The 14,729-nt window shown below is 42.4% G+C and overlaps 1 protein-coding gene across 3 annotated transcripts in view; it reads left to right on the top strand.

Annotated features, from left to right (window-relative positions):
- The window catches only part of LOC101474785 (scavenger receptor cysteine-rich type 1 protein M130), a 60,357-nt gene that overhangs the window by 4,437 nt on the left and 41,191 nt on the right, over positions 1 to 14,729 (top strand). For 2 of the 3 annotated variants that reach the window (XM_076886230.1, XM_076886228.1), the window contains exons 2-10: positions 3,325 to 3,610; positions 5,532 to 5,564; positions 5,679 to 5,972; positions 6,587 to 6,892; positions 6,971 to 7,258; positions 9,207 to 9,512; positions 9,591 to 9,860; positions 11,641 to 11,946; positions 12,024 to 12,308. In XM_076886230.1, coding sequence (XP_076742345.1) covers positions 3,502 to 3,610; positions 5,532 to 5,564; positions 5,679 to 5,972; positions 6,587 to 6,892; positions 6,971 to 7,258; positions 9,207 to 9,512; positions 9,591 to 9,860; positions 11,641 to 11,946; positions 12,024 to 12,308 — 2,197 coding nt within the window. In that variant the 5' untranslated portion in view covers positions 3,325 to 3,501. The remainder of the gene's footprint in view (positions 1 to 3,324; positions 3,611 to 5,531; positions 5,565 to 5,678; positions 5,973 to 6,586; positions 6,893 to 6,970; positions 7,259 to 9,206; positions 9,513 to 9,590; positions 9,861 to 11,640; positions 11,947 to 12,023; positions 12,309 to 14,729) is intronic. The other variant, XM_076886229.1, reaches the window with a different exon arrangement.

The following is a 14,729-nucleotide window of genomic DNA, read 5'->3' as shown; positions in this document are numbered from 1 at the left end:
AAAACTTGCGACATGGCGTAACTCTGCTCATAACCATAGCATGTGGTCACGTGATAGAGGGCTGTGTGTAGCCTCCTACCAAACCAGCATTTCATCTCCGAGGAAGTTATCCCAGAGAGAAGTAAGGCAAGTGTGTAAGTTCATCTCTGCGTGTTCCCACGCATTCCCACGTTAAGCTTAACAACCGATATATGGAGCGACTGCCTCCCCCTCCGTCTCCTGCTGCTACTTCTATCATGAAACTGATCAATGATCAGCTGATTGGCTTTTCTGTCGCAAGTCCGTTTTTCTTGTTTGTTTATGGCCCACTTTGCGCCAGAAAGAGGAAACCAGCGGCTGAACAACAGCAGCACGTTTAAGCTTAATATAACTCATAACTTTTGCACTGTCCACTTCCTGCTGTGACAAAACAAATTTCCCACGTGTGGGACTAATAAAGGTTATCTTATCTTATCTTAATAAGCTGTTGTTAGAATTTATTTAATATTACTTTCTACACCAGGATCTTTTTCTATGTAGCTGACGGCTGGTAACTGTGCAGGGGCGGATCTAGCAAAGTTTAGCCGGGGGGGGGGGGGGGGGGGGGGTGCGATAGGGCATAAACAGGGAAAAGGGGGCACAAAGACATACTTTTCTTTCTTATTCTCATTTAAAATATCTAGCTTTTAATAAATAATTATCTGAATCTTACACCCAGAGTTTTAATCTGATGTAAAATGTATAGAAGTCCATTACTGTATATAGTAACTATTAAGTCTAATATACCCTAGTAAGCTATAGTACTTTTTCCTTTGGGAAGATACTATCTGTGCAGTCTGCAATTCTCTTGAAGAAAGATGTTAAATCTATTTAATTATTCTTGAAAAATAATTTATTTCTGGGCATTTTTTTTCACACTGCATCAAATTAAAGTTGATTACGTCGATTAAGCATCATGAGGTGGAGGGTGGTTCCCTATTTTTTATTTTTTTATTTTTTGCTGGGAGTTTGCAACTCTATTAGTTAGGTTGCTTACTCTTTAAAATACCAGAATAGGGAGGATGGAGTGAGCTCTCTCCACTGAGAGATCACATCACAGCTCTCCTTCATCCTGGGGCAGAACTAGTTTCCTATACCTGAGAGACTCTCCTGGTGTGAATGCTTTCCCCACTTCCTGAGTTACAATCTGTTTAACTGCTTGAATAGGGTGGTGTGAAGCAGTCACCCATGTGGGCTTTATATGGTAAAATAATGTGACCAGTATCAGAATAAGAAACAAGTTCACACTGTGCATCCTCACTTGGCTATTCCCTCACCCTCTTTTGTTCGTGTCCAATCATCTTTGCTTACTGAGAAGAATGAGGATCTAATGCACAGTAAAGAAATTGCCTAAATGTTATAAAAAATGTGCACAAGTAATTTGTCAGTCAGTTTTAATCAGGGTCCGGGCTCCTTGTGTCTGTGGTGTTTAAAGAGTCATAATTCCATCGCCGATCTCTCCTCCGTTCCAACACTGCTGTAGGTTGAAAGGGGCAGACCACGTCATACACCCCTGTTGTCTTCATCGCAGAATCTCTTCCACCTTTTTTGGATTTTACTGTTTTTCAAAAATCTCCTCATGAGTGAGATTTACCAAAGATCTACCAAAGAGATTCTCTGTTCTGCATAGGCCTGAACCCCCTCAGTGAGATCATTAACAAGACTGGCTACAGATACCAACTACGGAATGGAGCAGTTCTCAGCCACCTCCTGTACATGTATGACATCAAGCTGTATGCCAAGAGTGAACGAGATATTGATTCACTGATCCACACCATGCACCAGGATATACAGCAATAACATTTGAATGCCGTTCAGACTGCAGAAATTAAGTCGGATGATAACAAAAAGAGGGAAGGTAGTCAGAACTGAGGGGATCGAACTACCAGAAGGCAACAATACAGACATAGAGGACAGTTACAAGTACCTCTGGATCCCACAGGCAAATGGGAACCATGAAGAGGTCGCTAGAAAAGCTGCAACCACCAAGTACCTGCAGAGGGTCAGGCAAGTCCTGAGAAGTTAGCTGAACGGTAACACCTACCCGTGATCAGATACCCTGCCGAGATAATACGCTGGCCAAAGGAGGAGATAGAAGCCACGGACATCAAGACAAGGAAACTCCTGACCATGCTTGGGGGGTTTCACCCCAAGTCCAGCACCCTGAGGCTGTACGCTAAGCAGAAGGAAGAAGGCTGGGGACTGGTGAGTGTCAGCACCACGGTCCAGGAGAGACAACAAACATCCACAAATACATCAGTAAGATGGCCCCAACTGACCCCGTGCTCAGTGAACACCTCAGGCAGCAGAAACCCAAGAAAGAGGAGAAAGATGAGGAACCATTGTGGAAGGACAGGCCCCTACATGGTATGTACCACCGGCAGACAGCAGAAGTGACTGATATCCAAAAGTCCTACCAGTGGCTGGACAAAGCTGGACTGAAAGACAGCACAGAGGCACTAATCATGGCAGCACAGGAACAAGCTTTGTGCACAAGATCCATAGAGGCTGGGGTCTATCACACAGAGTAAGACCCCAGGTGCAGGTTGTGGAAAGGGTGCAGGGCGTAAGATGCTAGCAGGCAGGGCATACATGGAACGCCGTAATCAAGTGGCCAGCATAGTGTACAGAAACATCCGTGCCGAATACGGCCTGGAAGTCCCAAGGTCAAAATGGGAGACGCCCCTTAGGGTGGTGGAGAATGACCGAGCTAAGATCCTGTGGGACTTCCAGATACAGACGGACAAAATGGTGGTGGCTAATCAACCAGACATAGTGGTGGTAGGCGAAAAGAACCAGACGGCCATAGTGATCCATGTAGCGGTCCTGAATGACAGCAACATCAGGAAGAAGGAACACGAGAAGCTTGAGAAATACCAAGGGCTCAGAGAAGATCTCGAGAAAATACTACTAAAACGGTTTGAGTCCGAGGGAGTAGATTGGTTAAATATTCCTCTCTAAATTCTACTTTGTTGTGAGTTTGTGTTTTAAGAAAAATTAATTGGAGTATTGGCTGCAGTGACTCCCAAACTAGGCGGGTGGCTCCAGCAGATCCCAGAAACAACTTTGGAGCTCTCTGTCTTTGGAGCTCTGTTTATGTAAAATCCTAACAGAGTTAGGATTTTACATGAACATTGATCTTCAGATGTGAACTTACAAAGCAACATTTCTCTTTTTTGATGCATAGTACTGTTTTCAATAGTTAGGCAGGCTCATTTAACAATAATCAACACATCATTGTATTCCCTCGTGACCATGTCATGGATCAACAGTAACACCTCTTTTTTCCTGTGGTTTTCCTCACAGATTGATGATGTGTCTCAGAGTTCAGCAGCTCAGCTTTACTGAAATGTTATGAAACTTAAAGAGAAAGTAAATCGAGGCAGAAGCTGATCATCGATCAGAGCTAACTGTCTGTGATTCTGCACTCAGTTCAAGTGGAGACAACAAGCTGAGTAAAAGTGCAACAGGTAAACACTGAGGATGGCACAGGTGACGATCAGAACAAAGAGCAGACAGGGAGACTTCTACCTGGACATGGATCACCTGCTGATGCTGATGCTGCAGCTGCTGCTGCTGCTGCGGAGCTCAGGTAGGACTCTGACACACACATGAAAAGTAAAAAGGTTCAGATCCTTCAGAAAATTTAGGACAGATTTTATTCTTTTCACAGTTATGTATCCTGATATTCCTGCAGTGTCACATGGGTTCAAATTCAGTGATGATAATTCAGACTCACTTTGCTTTTACTCATGACAAATGTAGGAGTGACGCAGGCTGTAATCCAGTTTTAAAGGAAACTGTTAAATACCCCCAATTATTTCATCTTTGGGCTGAAGGAAGAACAACACTCTGTGTTTAACGCTCAATCAACAATCACTTTAATCAATAAAATTCTCTTTATTCCATACAACACTTTGAGCATTACAAACGTCCGGACGGGAGATGTGCACAGGAAAATCTCAAAATGTCTGAGTTACCCACACTCTTATAGCTTCTCCCCCCTTCATACTAAGCATTCACATTTTTTCTCTCTCAGTGAGCCTAAGTTATGATCTTGGCTTCCTGTGCAGTATGTTTCAGACAAATAAGACCATGATTCTCTGAAAACAAAATTTCTTATAAATCAGCAGTATAATGCATCATAAAACAGTGTAATATCCCATTCCTGTTTTTTGTCAGAATAAACAATCAATTACAATCAAACAATCAATCAATTTGCTGGTCCCTCTCTAGTCTAAACAACGTTTCAGTAACTTTCCACCAGAAGATGGTCCCCTGTTATCTACTTTCTCCCAGGCAAGCATGAGCAAGAGTCTACAGCTCTCTACCCACCAAGGACACATAGTCTAACGCCTTTATTTTCAGGGCCGTGTCCACTTAATACTACATTACATGGTTATATGGCATTTTAGTTAATATAAAGCATAGAATTGAGGCACTTCAAATAATTCCATTCTGACAAAACTAATCTCATCTCTCTCTAAAGCCCACACTGAACAACCAGCTGAACACACCTAAAGGCTGTTTCCACCAGCTGGAATGAACTTTAGCCCACTGCAAAAAAAACTTATAGACTGCTCTGTAATGACTGCATCAGCTGCTTGTGAACAGAACAAAATCAAACAGAACAAACATTTGCTGTTATACTATTAGGAACATGTTCCTGAAAATGCTTGTCTTCTGAACTCTTTCATTTCACAGACTTTTAGTTTTTCTGACCAATCAAATTATTTTTAGACAATCTTGTCCTGGTTTGGTATCAAATATGTTCCTTCACACAAATGAAGAGAATAAAAGTTGGTTTTGAAACAGGTTTTAGAAATGTCTAATTTTGGGGAGGTCATGACAGTTTAGGAGCAGCAACAGCAAAGGCCTGATTTCCTTTGTGGATCCTGGGACAGCTAGGAGCATTTGGTCCACAGACCTCGATGATCTTGAAAGAGTGTACAAAATCAACTGGTCAGAAAGGTACAACACACAAACTTCAAAGGAGGAGCAGTTTACAATGTTTTGTCTTGAAGCCACAAAAGAGACTGGTTTAACCCTCCTGCATACTGTGATTGTGACATGGATGGAACATTTCTAGTCTAACTTTATTCCTCACCATCTGCCTTACTCCCAGAAGTGACAGAAACCACTGATCTGTCCATATGTGTGGATGGTTATATAAAATCTCAGGATATGAAAATCAAAGAACAGAAACATCTTTGACCTCATGTACTGAGACTGTCTGCATTACAGTTCATATATTAGTTGTAGCAAATCATCATTAAAACGAACCATGAATTCTAAGTTGTCATTTCAAATTTTGAGTTAGATTTATATATAGACATATATATAGATTTGTATCAGTTAGATATAACTGAATGAATTTTAGTATATCTATTAACTTTTTTCAACATCTGTAGTCCCAGAAATTTACTAAAATGTAACTCTCCACTGTCCTCATCTCACCTCCAATCAAATTCCATCTTCACACTTACAGTTTTTACTCTTTTTTTTCTCTTCAGGAGTCCAGGTTGGGGCAAAACACAGTTCTACAGGTAAAAGGAGAAATCAGAGAGAAATTAAGGATCACACAACCAGAATCAGCACTAACATTAAATATTTCCAGAAGTAAATTCATTTTTTACTGACGACTCTCTCCTTTCTGTTAGAGCCTGGTGATGTCAGGCTGGTGGGAGGAGCCAGTCACTGTGCAGGAACACTGGAGGCAAAACATCTGGGAGAGTGGAGACCATTGTGTGCCTCTCATGATTCCTGGACACTGAAAGAAGCAGCTGTTTTCTGTGAATACCTGGACTGTGGCTCTGCTGTTCATGTAGAAGAAAGACATTCCTCATATAAATCTGCGTGGTCTATCAGTTCTGATTGTGTTCTGTCCAGATCTCCTCTGAGGGAATGTACAACATCAGATTACACTGACCAAATCCTGAAACTGACCTGTGCAGGTACAGTGGAGGCAAAGAGCCCCCCACTGTTGGGTGGTTGTGGCCGGCCAGGGCCTCTGGGGTCTTTTCCTGTCAGCCTCTGGCTCTTGGGTTCATTGTTGCAATGTCTCACCCTAATTTTGTAGTATGCTTCATGACAGAAACTCATATACAGCCACATTTCTCTTTCTCACTTTCTCTCTCTGTCACTCACTTGTACAGACAAACAAATAGCAACATTTTATCTTTATTTAGGTACTTTCCTTTGTCTTGTCTTTCAGCTGTTGTATATGGTTTTCCAGTGTTTTGTTACAGATGAAGACCCAACATGTTTTTTTTCCTGACTACTTAATGGAGTCAGCAGCACTCAGTTTACAGATTCCACAAGACAGGGGCAATACTACATATCAACAAAAGAGAATCCCAGTAGGCTACGGCTTTAATAACCGCTGAGGAGATGAAATATAAACATGATGCTAACATATCTCCTGTTATAAAGATGTGTTCTGTTGTTAATGATGAAGTCATGTTGAGTTGTGCTGAGGTTGAATCAGTGAATAGTTGTTTGCTGCCATCTTTTTCTTGTGTGTCTGCTGTCTCTGATCTCTCTGTTTGATCTTCTCTGATGTCTCCAGACTCTGTCAGGCTGCTGAATGGTTCCAGTCTGTGTTCAGGCAGACTGGAGGTGAAGTCTAACCAGAGCTGGTCCTCAGTGTGTGAAGCTGACTTTGACCAGCAGGATGCAGAGGTGGTCTGTAGGGAGCTCGGCTGTGGGCCTCCTTCAGTCCTCCAGGGGGCGCTGTATGGAGAAGTGGAGGCTCCAGTGTGGAGCAAAGTGCTCCACTGTGGAGGCCATGAGTCTGCTCTCCTGGACTGTAGAAGCTCAGGCTCAGCTAGAAACAGCTGCTCACCTGGCAAAGCTGTTGGACTCACCTGCTCAGGTAGAAGAGGAGCTGCAGCTTTGATGTAGTTCAAACTTACTTTATTCTTTTACTGATGACTCTCTGCTTTCTGTTCAGAGAGTGATTTCAGGTTGGTGGGAGGAGCCAGTCGCTGTACAGGTATACTGGAAGCGCCAAATCTGAGAGAGTGGAGACCTGTGTATAGCTCTGACTGGAGCTTGAAAGAAACAGCTGTTGTGTGCATACATCTGGACTGTGGCTCAGCTTTTTCTGTTAAAAAGAGCCACAATTTCTCATGGAGATCTAGATGGAAGATTAGTTCTGATTGTCTTCAGCCAGGATCTCCTCTGAGGGATTGTGCAACATCGGCATACACTGATCAAATCCTGAATCTCACCTGCTCAGGTAATCATACTGATTAAGTTATCCATGACTTCATATATGACAGAGATGTACCAAACTGTGACAGATGGCAGCAACAATAGCAGCAGACCGTCTCCATCAGTCACAACATGGCTGAGATGCGGAAACCCTCTAAACCAACCTCCAACCAGCCTGAAAGGACTCCTTCAGCCTAACAGCTTTCCAAGTTGCTGCTTTCAGCAGGTGTTTATAGAGAAGTACAAACACAAAGGCTGGAGGAAGTGAAATTAGTTAACAGGGCGCCAGGGGGAGTGTTTGCCCAGGGTGCCAAACAGGCTAGGACCGCCACTGCTTGCATATGCTCATTTGTGTCGTGTCTCGTTTCTGAGGCTATGTCACTAGAGTGGCATGTTTACATTTGCTAGCATATATCCAAATCCCACACTAATTTCATTACCAGATCATCTGTCGGTCTGAATATCTTCATCATCCCACTACATGTCTCTGTCCTCTCTTTTCCATCCTTTACCTTCAGAAAGGTTTACAGCAGTCTTCTGAACAAACCACCAACCTTTCTAAAAGGGCTCGTTATTCAGTATCCTTCTGCTGTGTTCCAAAAGCAGCTTCTTTACTTGGCATCATGATAGAAACTAACAAACTTGTTACACACAAAAAGATTCTAGGTCTGACCAACCATCTCAGCCGTGGGCAAAAAGATGACAGTCAATGAAATTCTAAAATAAATTTTTAACACAATGATCAAAAAGAAGATACAGCCCAGTGTACCATTTGCATATAAAGTAAAAACACAGTCCAAGGCAAGAGCCAGCTATGCCACAAAGCTCTCCACACCTTGTTAACTTCAACAGGGTTAGCATTTGTCTTCTGAGACCCACCACCCTGTAAGTAGATAGCCAGTGATCACTCCGGCCTCTGCAACACAGCTGCCTTAAGGCTGTGGCATATAGTAGGACCTGGCCTGCACAGAGAGAGAAAATAACACGGTTCACTATATAATTCACAGCACACAACCCATCCATCCCAAACATATCGTGTCATCAGAGGTGTTTGTAGTTTGGGCTATAAGTAGACTACCGTATCAGTGCAATCAATTATACCTGCCTCCAATTAGTCCAACCCCATTACAGCCATTGGCTCACCGCAAATGTGACGCACACAACCACTCCCAACCCAGTGCAACTTAACGCAATAATATGGAGATGAATTAAAACAGGAACATTAGTCTACCCAGTTATAAACTACTGTCCACATATTTGAATAGATCACTTAAACCAGGGCTTATCAGTATGATCAAAGTCACAAAGTAAAATCTCAATCTTTGGTTGTTAGATTCCCTGCCCTGTGGCCTTTCTGCAGCTCTCCCAGGAAAGCAAATACACCTAAACTCGGTCCTCTCTTTGGCCACTGAAAAAACACTGAAGACCATTAAAAGGTCCTGTGGATGTGGGATATAACAATAAAACTGTCTAAGAGAACAAGAAAACAGGAGAGACATTTGGAAATAAAAACCATCAAAAGAACACACTGATAGACTACACACTATTTCACACTACATAAACACTATATCATCACCAAGAGCAAATTAAAAAGAATAAAAAGTAATATGTTGACTAATTTTTCTTCCTGGCCATGTCCAGTCCCTGTGTCAGGTACCAAAGCTGACTTTTGAGTTGAATCAGCTGCACTCATTTTACTGGTTTCACTAAAGAAAGGGACAATAATACACACCCACAAAGAAGTTATTGCAGCTAGGGCTGCAATAACAGCTGTCAGATTATGAAATGTAAATGTAAATGTGATGGTAACAAGTCTCCAGTGTGTACCAATGTAAAGATGTGTTCTGTTGTTAATGATGAAGTCATGTTGAGTTGAGCTGAGGTTGAATCAGTGAATAGTTGTTTGCTGCCATCTTTTTCTTGTGTGTCTGCTGTCTCTGATCTCTCTGTTTGATCTTCTCTGATGTCTCCAGACTCTGTCAGGCTGCTGAATGGTTCCAGTCTGTGTTCAGGCAGACTGGAGGTGAAGTCTAACCAGAGCTGGTCCTCAGTGTGTGAAGATGACTTTGACCAGCAGGATGCAGAGGTGGTCTGTAGGGAGCTCGGCTGTGGGCCTCCTTCGGTCCTCCAGGGGGCGCTCTATGGAGAAGTGGAGGCTCCAGTGTGGAGCAAAGAGTTCCAGTGTGGAGGCCATGAGTCTGCTCTCCTGGACTGTAGAAGCTCAGGCTCAGCTAGAAACAGCTGCTCACCTGGCAAAGCTGTTGGACTCACCTGCTCAGGTAGAAGAGGAGCTGCTGCTTTGATGTGGCTCAAACTCACTTTATTTGTTTATTGATGACTCTCTGCTTTCTGTTCAGAGTCTGATGATGTCAGGCTGGTAGGAGGACCCAGTCGCTGTGCAGGAACTCTTGAGGCAAAAAATCTGGGAGAGTGGAGACCAGGCTTTCTCTCGACCCTGAAAGAAGCAGCTCTTGTTTGCCAATATCTGGACTGTGGCTCAGCTGTTTCTATACAAACAGCACACTCCTCATTTAAATTTGTGTGGTCGATTCTTTCTGACTGTTTTCCGCTGAGGGATTGTACAACATCAGATTACATGAATAAAATCCTGAATCTCACCTGCTCAGGTAATCATATTGATGAAGTTATCAATGACTTCATATATGACAGAGATGTACCAATCTGTGACAGATAGCAGCAAGAATAGCAGCAGACTCTCCATCAGTCACAACATGGGTTTCAGGAATCCTCTAAACCATCCTCCAACCAGCTTGAAAGGACTCCTTCAGCCTAACAGCCTTCCAAGGTGTTTATAAAGAAGTACAAAAATAAAGGCTGGAGGAATAAAAATAATCCTAGGTTTCTCTTCAACACTGTAGCCACACTAACAAAAAGTCAGAGCTCTGTTGAACCAACCATTTTTTAAACCTTAACTAGTAATGAATTCGCTCTCGCATTTGTTTGTTATCCTGCACTGTAAATAAACGCTCACTGATATCATCAGCCTTTGCTCGCATGGGGCAATCGTGGCTCAAGAGTTGGCAGTCTCGGTCGTTGTGTCCTTGGGCAAGACACTTCACAAGTTGCCTACTGGTGGTGGTCAGAGGGCCCGGTGGCGCCAGTGTCCGGCAGCCTCGCCTCTGTCAGTGCACCCCAGGGCAGCTGTGGCTACAATGTAGCTTGCCATCACCTGTGTGTGAATGTGTGTGTGAATGACTGTATGTAGTGTAAAGTGCTTTGGGGTCCATAGGAACTAAGTAAAGCGCTATACAAATACAGGCCATTTACCATTTTGGCTCCTCCTTCACTAACACCTCACGACCTGCTCCGTAAACCATGACAAATCATTTATGTACCACAGGCCTTCAAGCTGGCAGTTGTTAAACCGTTACTTTAAAAGTATGGCATTATTTTTGTGCCACTATTCTGAGCGCACATAAAATAAATTTGCAGGTGCACGTGTTACATTTTGAGGAGAAATTTATTTTGAGTGAAGAAAAGCTAAATTTGAGTGAAAAAAAAATCATTGCTACATGCAAAACATGTATTTTAGTGTTTGCTATTATCCATACACACTAGAGTTGGATGTCTTGAGACCAGTCTTGGTCTCGAGAACACTTTTACGTGGTCTTGGTCTCGTCTTGGTCTCGATGGACGTTGGTCTCGGTCTTGTCTTGGTCTCGCTCTCTCGGTCTTGCGTTCTCAAATCGACGTAGTGTTCGGGAGATTTGGAGTCAACAACCATGGTTGTTTCTTATGTTTCTTGCATTTGCACATTTTGCTTGTACCAAGGATAAAATAGAATGAGTCAGCTTTCTGTGGTTGATAAAAGTTGGAAGTTAGATTCCCTGCCCCGAGGCCTTTCTGCAGCTCCCCCGGGAACGCAAATACACCTCCACTCGGTCCTCTCTTTGGCCACTGAAAACACACTGAAGACCATTAAAAGATCCTGTGGATGTGGAATATAACAATAAAAAGGTCAAAGTGAACAAGAAGACAGAAGGGACATTTGAAAATAAAACCATCAAAAGAACACATAAAAGTCAATACACTATGATCACCAAGGACAAATGAAAAAGCTTAAATATAAAAAGCTTAAAATATAAAATATTTTCTCTCTGGCCATGTCCTGGTACCAGAGCTGACTGTTTAGTGAAGTCAGTTGCACTCATTTTACTGGTTCCACAAGAAAAGGGAAAAATAATCATCAATAATCACCCACAAAGGAAAATCCCAGTAGGCTAGGGCTGCAATAACAGATGTTGGATTACAAAGTGTAAATGTGATGCTAAAAGTCATATTGGAGTTGAGCTGAGGTTGAATCAGTGAATAGTTGTTTGCTGCCATCTTTTTCTTGTGTGTCTGCTGTCTCTGATCTCTCTGTTTGATCTTCTCTGATGTCTCCAGACTCTGTCAGGCTGCTGAATGGTTCCAGTCTGTGTTCAGGCAGACTGGAGGTGAAGTCTAACCAGAGCTGGTCCTCAGTGTGTGAAGCGGACTTTGACCAGCAGGATGCAGAGGTGGTCTGTAGGGAGCTTCGCTGTGGGCCTCCTTCAGTCCTCCAGGGGGCGCTGTATGGAGAAGTGGAGGCTCCAGTGTGGAGCAAAGAGTTCCAGTGTGGAGGCCATGAGTCTGCTCTCCTGGACTGTAGAAGCTCAGGCTCAGCTAGAAACAGCTGCTCACCTGGCAAAGCTGTTGGACTCACCTGCTCAGGTAGAAGAGGAGCTGCAGCTTTGATCTGGTTCAAACTCGCTTTATTCTTTACTGATGACTCTCTGCTTTCTGTTCAGAGCCTGATTTCAGGTTGGTGGGAGGAGCCAGTCGCTGTACAGGTACACTGGAGTTTAAACATCTGGGGGAGTGGAGACCAGTGTATGGCTTTTTCTGGACACTGAAAGAAGCAGCTGTTTCCTGTGAACAACTGGACTGTGGCTCAGCTGTTTATATAGAAATGGTAGACTCCTCACGCACAACTGGGTGGTTGATCAGTTCTGATTGTGTTCTGTCCAGATCTCCTCTGAGGGACTGTGCAACATCGCATTACACTGACCAAATCCTGAAACTCACCTGCTCAGGTAATCATACTGAGTCATCCGTGACTTCATATTTGACAAAGATGTACCAAGCTGTGATAGATGGCAGCAAGAATAGCAGCCAACCAACCAGCCAGAAAGGACTCCTTCAGCCTAACAGCTTAATAATAATAATAATAATCATAAATCTTATTTATGAGCGCCTTTCAAGTCACCCAAGGACACTTTACAATAGGATAAAACACTTAGTAAAACAATGGCAGAATAAGAACAATAAAACAAAAGCAGTGGATTCATAGTGAATATGCAGATTTGAACAGATGAGTTTTGAGTTGGGATTTAAACTTTCCAAGTTGCTGCTTTCAGCAGGTGTTTATGGAGAAGTACAAACAAAAAGGCTGGAGGAAGTGAAACTGGTTATTGTTATTGTAAAACAGAGAGCAAGACGGGAAGTGGGAAATGTTCCAGGAGAGGAGCTGGGCTGAGAGCAGGAACTAGAACAGAAGTCAGCACGGATCTATATGTTAATGAAGCACAATGAGCACACCTGTGCAGGTACATATCAGATATACATGCTCATTTAAGTTGTGTATAGTTTCTTAGGGTATATTCACTATAGTGGCATGTTTACATATGATAGCACCATCACGTTCTCATCCCCAAATGTAACATATGTGACAAATTGCTGGTATGTTACGCTTTTGGCCACCCAACCCATCTGTATGTGAGTTGTGTTTAGTTTCTGAGGTTATATCACTATAGTGGCATGTTTATGATTGCACATAATCAAATCTATACTAGTTTCATTAACAGATCATCTGTCTTTGCATTATAAATAGCATTTTGCTTCAAAAGTGTTGCATATGCGTATGATATGATCACACAAATGTAAACAAAGATTTACAAATGTGTACAATCATTTGTGTTGAACTTTTGAGGACTCACAAGTGCATGCTTTAATCCACACACAAATACAAAGCAAGCAGAGGTAGATTGGTCTTAAATAGAAGCCCCCGGTGCACCGTGTGACTAACTAACTAACTTTTCCCCACTCTGCGACACACCCACTGCGTCAAACCATGGGAACTGGTGATTCTTTCTGAGACATGTGAAGCTAAAGACACCAGAAACCACAGTCAATTGTCTCCCAGGGGCCAGAGCAGGCAACATTGAGCGAAATTAAAACTGCTGGCTATGGGTAAATGTAAATTCAGTAAAGTTCTTATTCACGTCGGCAGTAATGACACCCAGTTACGTCAATCAAACATCACTAAAATTGCCTTAAATTGCTGGCTGGCTGAGTGTCCAAAAACCAATGTGGGCTTTGTAAATAATTGGAAAACTTGCTGGAGAAAACCTGGTCTTCTTAGGAGAGCTGTCATCCATCCCACCTTGGGTGGAGCGGCTCTCATTTCTAGAAATCTGGCCAAATTTATTAAACCCCAAAAAACGTGACTATCCAGAGTTGGGACCAGGAAGCAGAGTTGCAGTCTTATACGCCTCTCTGCAGCTTCTCTCCTCCTGTTATCTCCAATCCCCTTAGAGACTGTGTCAGCTCCTAAACAAACAAAAAAAAAACCAAGCTAAAAATCAGCAAAAAAAAACAAACCCAAAAAAACAACTTAAACAGAAAAAAATCCCAAAGACAGAAAAAAATAAAAGTCTCTGTTAGTACATGAAGTAACAATTGATCAACAAAATAGGTTTACTCTTCCTTACAGAAACCTGGTTGCAGCAGGATGCAAATGTTAGTTTAAATGAATTAACACCCCCGAGTCATACTAACTATCAGAATACTCGAAGCACAGGCCGAGGGGGCGGTGTGGCAGCAATCTTCCACACCAGCTTATTAATTAACCAAAGACCAAGACAGAGGTTTAATTCATTTGAAAGCCTGATGCTTACGTAAACCGGGGACATGTGTCCCTCTATCTTATATAAAGAGATCTATACTGCTGACCCCAAGTATAACATCTACAATATCTGAATCTAGGGCTTGTATCACAAATCTTAGACCTAGGCTCTTCCAGTTTAGAATTATCTCAGGCTTTCTCAGATTCATGCTCACTGATCTGCTAGGTTTGGGAAGGAGACTGGCAGTAGCAGTCTCTGTAAGAGTAAATAAGACCTCCAACCCACACAACACACAAGACCACAGATTTATGAAACAGAAAATTAGCTTTATGTAAATATTTTGTTAAGTTCCATTTGCCTTTTTATTAAAGCATGAATACCTTCAAGTGTAATAAATAACTCAAATATACCACAAAAATCATTTAAACCAGCGGTCCCCAACCTTCTTTGCGCCAAAGACCGGTTTAATGTCCGACAATATTTTCACGGAAAGGCCATTAAGGTGTCGCAGATAAATACAACAAAATTAAATAATACGACCAAGACAAAAACTATATTTTGTAAATATAATAATAAGTGTGAATTCACTGCGTAATTGTGTAACTTTAT

Source organism: Maylandia zebra, linkage group LG7, assembly GCF_041146795.1.
Source record: "Maylandia zebra isolate NMK-2024a linkage group LG7, Mzebra_GT3a, whole genome shotgun sequence".
NCBI lineage: Eukaryota > Metazoa > Chordata > Actinopteri > Cichliformes > Cichlidae > Maylandia > Maylandia zebra.
This window is presented reverse-complemented; position numbering and strand designations above follow the sequence as displayed.